This window comes from Olea europaea, chromosome 10 (genome assembly GCF_002742605.1).
Source record: "Olea europaea var. sylvestris chromosome 10, O_europaea_v1, whole genome shotgun sequence".
NCBI classification, from domain to species: Eukaryota; Viridiplantae; Streptophyta; class Magnoliopsida; order Lamiales; family Oleaceae; genus Olea; species Olea europaea.
In genome coordinates this window covers 5,183,535-5,191,593 of record NC_036246.1, presented here as the reverse complement: position 1 = coordinate 5,191,593, position 8,059 = coordinate 5,183,535, and the positions used below count along the sequence as shown (strand labels likewise).

Sequence of the window (8,059 nt, the reverse complement as noted above, 5' to 3'; positions counted from 1 at the left end):
CGTGCAGCGGCGCCTGCTGCTTCATACAGCAGCGTTTTCACGCTGCGGTGGCGGCAAGAGCCGCCTGCCGCGGGGGAATGGCGCCGCCCGGCGATGCCGATGCCATCAAAACCAGAAGAAGTAAACGAAAATAAAAAAAAAATTTGAGTTTAGGGTTTTTCAGAAATCGGTGGACACGGGGGTCTTCTCTGCAATTAATGTAATTGTGGGGGCCCCCCTGCAAATATGATATTAGGGGTCATTTTGCAATTTTATAACTGAGGGCTGCTGTGCAATTTTCAAATTTCGGGGCCCTCCTGTTAATTTTAAGTTTGGGTCAAATTGATGTTTTCAAAAGTTGTTTTGGATTTAGATATTAAAAATGGATTTAGATTTGAATTTCAAATGGATTTATTCTATAATTTTAATTTTGGCCCAAATTAAAATTTTATTTAAAATTGACGACATTTTATATTTTCGTTAAAATTGGATTTTGACTTAAATATTAAACTTCGACCCTAAATTGTCGGTCAAATCTTATCTTTGCAAAATCATGGTTGGATTTGTCGGTCAAATCTTATCTTTTTGTCAAATTTATTTTATTCATATTATTTTTTGTTTACCACTTATTTTGACAAAAAAAAAAAAAATGTCACGTATAACACTCACGGACATGTGAACAAAGGGGTGAATGTTAACAAAATAATTATGCAATAATTAGTTAGGGCTTCAACAATTATCTAATTGAAATCTGATTAAAAGTTGCGACACTATGCCCTGTTTAATCCATATTCTTTTGAATAAAATACATTCTTAAATGGTGATTTGACGTCATTTTAACCACATATTTTTCAATAAAATAATATTACATATAAATTTAAAAAAAAATCTTATTTTTTAACTACATATTTTTATCAATTTACTATTTAAAAACACATTCTTATGAAAATAATGTATCAAAATAACGGCTACACGAAGTAGCCATGAAATTCTTTCGTGTACATAAAAATGTGCAGACAGGCAGAACTCCACTAATACGTACGATGGACCATTTGCTATGCTTTTTGAACTTAAAAAAACATTTGGGCTCATTTCCTAAAAAGAAGAGACCAACTGATCGCTTTGAAGTTTGAACTACCTCGCAAACTTTTACATGAATAACATTTAGCCCCTGTTTGATTTCCATTACTTGGTAATGAAAATGGGTAAAATAGTATTTTTTTTAAAAATAAGTGTTTGAAAAGAGGGAAATTTTTTTGATTTACGTGTAATATTATTTTATGGAAGATTGTATGATTGAAAATATAAGAGAGAAAAATAGAATGTAATGTAATGGGGCCCAATAATAAATGCTCATTAATATTACACCCCCATAAAACATTTTTTTTTTTTTTTTTACCATTTGATAATTCCTCCCTGCCTTGTACTTCTCAAATATAATATTTTACCTTTTTTTTCGATTTGTCTTGTAGGAAACACTATAGTTAGTCAGTTAGACCTGTTTCACAGAAATATTTTAGAAAAAAAAAAGTTTTCGAAAAGTAATTTTCGGAAGAATGTGTGGTTAAAAAATACGAAAACATTTTGAATTTAAGTAAAAAAAATTTTATTGTGAGAATGTATTGTTGAAAATGAGTACGAAAAAGAATAATGGTCGAAGTGGAGCTTAATAGTGGACTATATTCGTCTAGAACTTTTAATTGTTGTGTTGGGAGTTGGGACATGTGCTGTCGTAGCGTGTATTTTTTTATTTTTTAAAATAAAATAGACAAATTATTGACCCCCATGAAGTAAGTTGAATTTCAAATCATTTGCTTTAACTACTCATTCTAAGTAATCGAGGCATCAACTTTGCTTTGGCTGGATTTTGATGAGCGGGGAGTATGGATTGTTAATTGAGCGATACCAATGCTCAAGAATTTCGTACATCAAACCTAGAAAGATCAAGGTTAGGTTCGATTCACTACCCGACGATAATCTCGAAAGGATTTCTCACGATTTAATTGCACAATCGATCTTAAACAGAATAAGTATGTAAATAAGTTTTAGACAAATATAGGAATCAAATCCCAAAGTCCAAGCTCTTTTATGATTTTTATTAAGTGCTTCTAATCCGAGCTGGGAGTTTACTCGGACTGTTCAATCCATTTTGCACAATTACGTTCATATAGTTGTGTCCAAATTTACTCAAACTCAAACAAAAGAAATAAAATATCTCAAATAAGCTTCATAAATGAAATATTCAATTAAAAACCAGGAAAAAAAAATTCCATAATGAAGTATTCACACAACAAAAAAACGAATACCGGAGAAATTTTGGGTCTATGGACGGTGGCGGTGGCTGCGGCCTTTTCTGGCCTCATTCACCGCCGGCTCATGGGAGTCACACACTTGGGTCTTGAATTTGCACCCGAACTTCCGTGTCAGAGAAGTCCTCCAACCACCTCTCTCCACGTGATCACTAGGATCCATTCTGTCAATTTTGTCAATAGCCTTCTTCATGGTGGAGCACTCCCTCTCCAATTCGTTCACCCGCGTCCGCATGCTATCCATGTCGAGACGCAGCACCTGATTCTCCCTGACGGCCACCCTCCACGTGCTGCCCCCCTCTTGGGCGCGTGCCACTACAACCCCTTCCTCTTCTTCTCCATCTCCGGTTTCCGCTTCCGTTAGCCCGGCTTCAGCCTCCAGCAAACCACCGGTGATGGCGTGCCGGAGCTGAAGCTGTTCGAAAAAAAGTACCTGAACCACCGCTCTAAGTGGAAGCCGCTCGTTTTGGGCGGCGTGAGTACAAGCCTCTAATGTTAGCTTCTGGCAATCCAAAACTCCGCAAATCTTTTCTCTATCTGCCTCTGGTATCCATGGATGTGCCTATGTAAATGAACAGAAAATTAACTTGCACATTCAAAATTCCGCTATCAACAAGAAGCACGTTTTTTCAATATAATGCCAATTCAACGATTAATTTACCTTGAGATAAACATCAACGGCGCGATAAAGGCCGTCATCGAAGAGTCTGGCATGGTTAGGCAAAGCAATGGCAAAATCGAAGAATTTTTCTTGCTTCAAATTAGCATCAGATGCGATTTCCGATAAGTAACCGTCGATTAATTTTCCAACTAACATCAATGCCGTGGATCTTTCTTCGCCTTCAATTCTATTTGCAGATCTGTCCTCTAAATCTTCAAGAAAATATCTCAAAATTCTTTCCACACAATCAACATCGTATAATGTTTCGTTCAAATACGAATAGCTCGGAATGAGCAGATCGTCTAAAGTTGCTTGCTCTAATTGTGATCCAATTTTCTTCTCCAGCGCTGCCCTACAAGCTTCTGCAGCATTCAATATATTCGCTGTTCGTAATAATCCGAATAAAAATCTGGTCGAATTTGAAGTTGAATTCGAACTTTTCTCTACAGGTAGATTAGCAATTACAGTTTCCAGGAGCTCTCTTTGGTCATTCTCTGAGGGTACATTAGAAGACGATGGCTTCCGGCTTGTACGCGAAATACCAGGAATGTACTTCTTGGCATAGTAAATCAAACAGCTCTCTATGATCTCCCCCCTTAGATTTAGAGCTTTCATGGCGAAAATCAATCTTTTGAAGAATGGCAAACTCAATAGTCCAAGCTCATTTAACCATGAATCCATTCCATTTCCTCCTCTCGTAGCAACTTTTCTCCTTTCATTCTCGACCCCAACTTTGCTGTTTCCAGCTCCGTCATTCACTGGCCATCCAAACAATGACGGATCTGAAGATGCAGCTTTGGAAGCAATTGTATCAATACATCTCTGGACAATGCCTAGGTTTTCTGCCAAAGGCAGAAGACCTTCACAGGAGGTTAAAGTTTTGATACAGTTTTTGATATTTTTAAGTACTGAGTGAGTAAGAAACCTCTCTGTCTTGGAAATGAGGTTCTCTTCAGAGTACTCTTCAGTCATTTCCAAGTATTCTCCGGCGCAGCGGAGGGCAGCCACGTTGGAGGCAGAAACATCTGTTTTTACACCGTAACAGAATTTCGCGGCGGTCTCGAAAGATTCAGAACCGCCCGGAAAATCCGGGAGTATGATAAGAAACTCCTCTTCTTCGTCTTCTTCATGGATTTCTTTCTCCTCATGGTCCTTTTCACTGCCCTGCTTTGATTCAGAGGCGGTTTGGATTCTAGTGATTCTACTTGTTGGGTTCTTCTCTTGTTCTGTTATAAGTTCGTGAAGCTTTCTACTTTTTGACATCAGTGGAAACTGAAAATACAGATAAGAAAGAATATCAGAACAATCAAAATCATAACAGAATGATACTCATAGCTAAATCATAGACTAATATTGAGATGAAACCCAGAACTGACCTTGTGCAGATGGAAAGTCATGTCATCTACTTCGATTTTAACATCACTTGATAATCCTGTAGTGCAAAACCTTCAAGAGAAAACAGAAATAAATTATCAGAACCCCAAACTTTGTGTCTAGAAAAGATTCATAAAAGTAGGATTTCAGTTACCATGCTTGGCCTTTGGAACTGGATTTTTCAGAGGTCATTTTTGCTTCACTGAACATTGAACAAGAACCCTTATCTGTGCTGGAAAACCTAAGCCTTAAGACAGATCCATGAAAAAGGGATTTGACGAAGCACGAAAATCAACTGCACTTTTTGCGTTTCAAGTCTTATAAAATGATTATGTTTGTAGAAATCAAGCCAAGTCTAAAGGGGTTTTTTTTTTTCATTTTTGAAGGGAGTTGGTACAACAAATTGATTGAAATGAAGAAGAAAGCGAGGCGGAAATCGAGAAAGTCAAGTGAGAGATGATGGGTAACAAAATTTAAATGATTTTTCTTCTTTCTTTTTTTATGAATCAGATCAGAATCTTCTCTCTTTTTGCTACTCTGAAGGAATTGGAGAGAAGAAAGGTATGGTTGGATTGAATAAAGGAATTGTGACTTTAAATTACTCTTTTGACGGGACACATTTTGAGTTGTTGCTATTATGATTGTGATCATCATGATTTGTCTGCTAAACACCTGGAAAAAATCATTGTTTTTCTTTTCCATTTTTTTTTTACCACCCAAAATAACTTTTGATTATTTTAGAACCGAACTTCAAGTACAGAAAGAAAACCTATAGATGTTTTACAGACTACTCACAGTGATGGGATAGACGTTTTTTTAGCCATTTTTTAATACATCGAGGGCCACATGGGCCCGACCTCCATGAGACTCATTTGTAGGAGCTCTGTGAGTTTCTCTTCTTTAATTCATTATTTTAAGTCGATAGGATTGCATGTAGACGGTGTGCAACAGACCCCACTAACAGTCAAGCAGCAAATTTGTCTTGTGAGTCGCTTGTTGATTTGTTAGAGTTGACTTGCATTTTGAGCAAATTTGTCATAATTATTGAAAAATGCAATTTCAGTAAAAGAATATAACCTACCAAAACCAAGTTCGTGCGGGGCAAGCTAGATTATACTTAGGTTGAGTGATTCGATTCAGACCATTTAACATCTCTATTGATGGAGGCTCAATCCTTGTTCATCAATCACGAATCCTCTAATTCACCAATAATAAATTATATATTTGATTCTTCTATGTCTTGGGACTTAAGAATATAGTTCTGTCTACCTAAAAATAGTTTGTTACAGTTAAAAATTTTTAAAGTAAATTTGTAAATTGATTTTATGGAAAATACCGATATTATATTTTTAGTTGGGCACACGTGTGCCATGAACCAGTACATGTTAAAAAAAAAAATTTTCAATTCCAAAATTTTTTTTTTTTGGGTTTTTTTTTTTTTTTTTTTTTTTAATATTATTACTGCATTCATGTGTTTTACCGAGCAATGATTGAAAAGGATGCAAACTGATTCATCATGTGGGCATTTTTATGTGGACCCTTGTCTCCGTGACTATGAAATGATGCCAAATTTAAAGCCACGTTTTGGCCCATTGGGATTCTTTAATAGTGTTGCACTAGTGGTTAATAAAATGTATATTTGTTCTTTCTTGACTATGAATATTTGTAGCAAAGAGAATTAAAATTCTTGCAGTGTTAACATCCTCAAAATGTAACTAAACAGCCAATTACTTTGTGAGAGCAAAGGACAATCAAGATTCGAAAGTAAAGATTGACGTGGTCACATTTGGACTTGACTGCACTAGTTTCCTAGCAGCATATCGATAAACACCTAGACGTAGTTAGCAATATAGAAAAATAGCATTACTCATATATTAGAGTTAGTGATTTCCTAAATATGCATTTAAACGGCCTAGTTCCTATACTATAATTATTCAATAAGTTTATTTCTCACTCCTACTTGTACTTCATTTTATTGTTGATAAACATATTAATTTCATCAAACCCCTCTATTAGCTTAGGTAGAGATTTAAAAATTCAAATAAACTTACTTATTTATAAATTTACCAATAAAAATACATATTTAGAACTCTTTAAAAAAAAAAAACAAAAAAACTTAAAAGTGAACATTTAAATTTCAACCAAACATGGGCCAACTTTGTCATCCTTATAGCATGTAGACTTCTATTGAACACTAGTCTAATAGAAATGTAATTATGGATTAGATTGGATGGGACCCTATCACAATTAATATTTTAAAATGTTCAATTGTCTCTATCCGTCAATTAATTGTTTCATTTATGGACTACTAATTAATTGCTTTAACGGTAAGTAGTGAATTGGAAAAAACAAGACACACAGATCGTAACATAGCAGAGCCAAAAAAGCCCAAACCCCGTGACAATATCACTCTGCACAAGGCAAAATAGGCTTACAAATATTTCCATTTGCTGGTCAACGCAAATTGACTTAAATAAACAAACTACGCACAATGGGTTTGTTTCAAACAACATAAATCCCAGAATTTTAAGAAAACCCTTATTTACTTCAGACAAAGTCTCGTGCTGCTGACGAGAACCAGCGAACCATCTTCAAGTTGTAGTTTTATCTGCAAGAAAAAATGAAACCATACTATTTATTAATTTTAAGACTATCTCCAAGTACATAAGAAAAGAACAAGAATTATTGTAGTTATACAGTCCCGATTGATAGCGTACTCACAAGAGGGAGGCCCACGATTTTTAAATTCAGCGTGACCCCCTTCCCACGTGTGTGGTTGACAACCTCAGTTGATAACACCCTATCAAAGAACCCTATTTGACTTCAATCAATAATGCTGTAGGTGCAGAATATTTTGACAGACAATACATGTCATAAAATCATTGGAAGATGGGAAAAAAACAAAAAAGACGAATTAGGTTTCGCTACGTCTACATCTGTATGAAGTAGACAAGAAATTCCCTATATTTGAGGCTTTTTCCGACTTCAATTGAGTGATTTCACCAATCCAAGTGGCAGGTGAAATATATAGTAAGAAAATTGTTTTATCATAAGATAATGATGAAGTCGTAATTATGGACAAAAAACTCGAAGGGTTTGTCTAAATTTGGCTTGTTATGCACTATAATCTCTGCCTTGTTGGCCAATTTGGTGGATTTTTTAATACCATAAAATCCTGGCATTTTCTTTTTTAAAGGCTTATTGATATTGGAGAGCATTGATACCCTTTAAGTATATGATGCCATATGATACTACAATATTGAACACTGAAAAATTATCCCTAATTTTATCGTTTTGGATTTCAGAATATTTGGATTAAAAAAAAAAAAATTGGTACTCAAACAAATTATTCAAATATATAACTTTCTCGACTACCGCCTTCGTTGCATTATTTTCAATTCATCAAATATAAACTCTTCGTAGGAGAAATATTGTCCGAAAATTGCCATAACGTAATAAATTAGTCATCTATACCTTTGTGGTGGTTGAAGAAGAAATTTTCAAGTCTTGATTTTCAGATGGGATAACAATTCCATGCCAAGATTGGCCCATGCAGTACTGCCATAAAGGGTTTTCAAATTATTCCCACATCCACCCCATATAATACTTTTCGCTTCTCTTGCACTCTACACAATGATTTCTTTTCCTTTGATTCCACGATTTATTTTTTCTGCAAATTTTGATGTATTTTTCACTTCTCATATCTATTCAGATTTTACAGGATACCATTAACTTC

At 35.1% G+C, this 8,059-nt stretch overlaps 1 protein-coding gene across 1 annotated transcript; it reads right to left on the bottom strand.

Moving 5' to 3' along the window:
* Nucleotides 1-2,179: 2,179 nt before the first annotated feature.
* On the bottom strand, nt 2,180-4,938 carry LOC111400969 (BTB/POZ domain-containing protein At5g66560). Its single transcript, XM_023028470.1, has 4 exons — nt 4,478-4,938; nt 4,326-4,395; nt 2,950-4,221; nt 2,180-2,850 (listed from the first exon to the last, which is right to left on the bottom strand). The coding sequence occupies exons 1-4, from the start codon at nt 4,531-4,533 to the stop codon at nt 2,302-2,304; spliced, it is 1,947 nt and encodes a 648-aa protein (XP_022884238.1). The 5' UTR covers nt 4,534-4,938; the 3' UTR covers nt 2,180-2,301.
* Between the last annotated feature and the right edge of the window lie 3,121 nt (nt 4,939-8,059).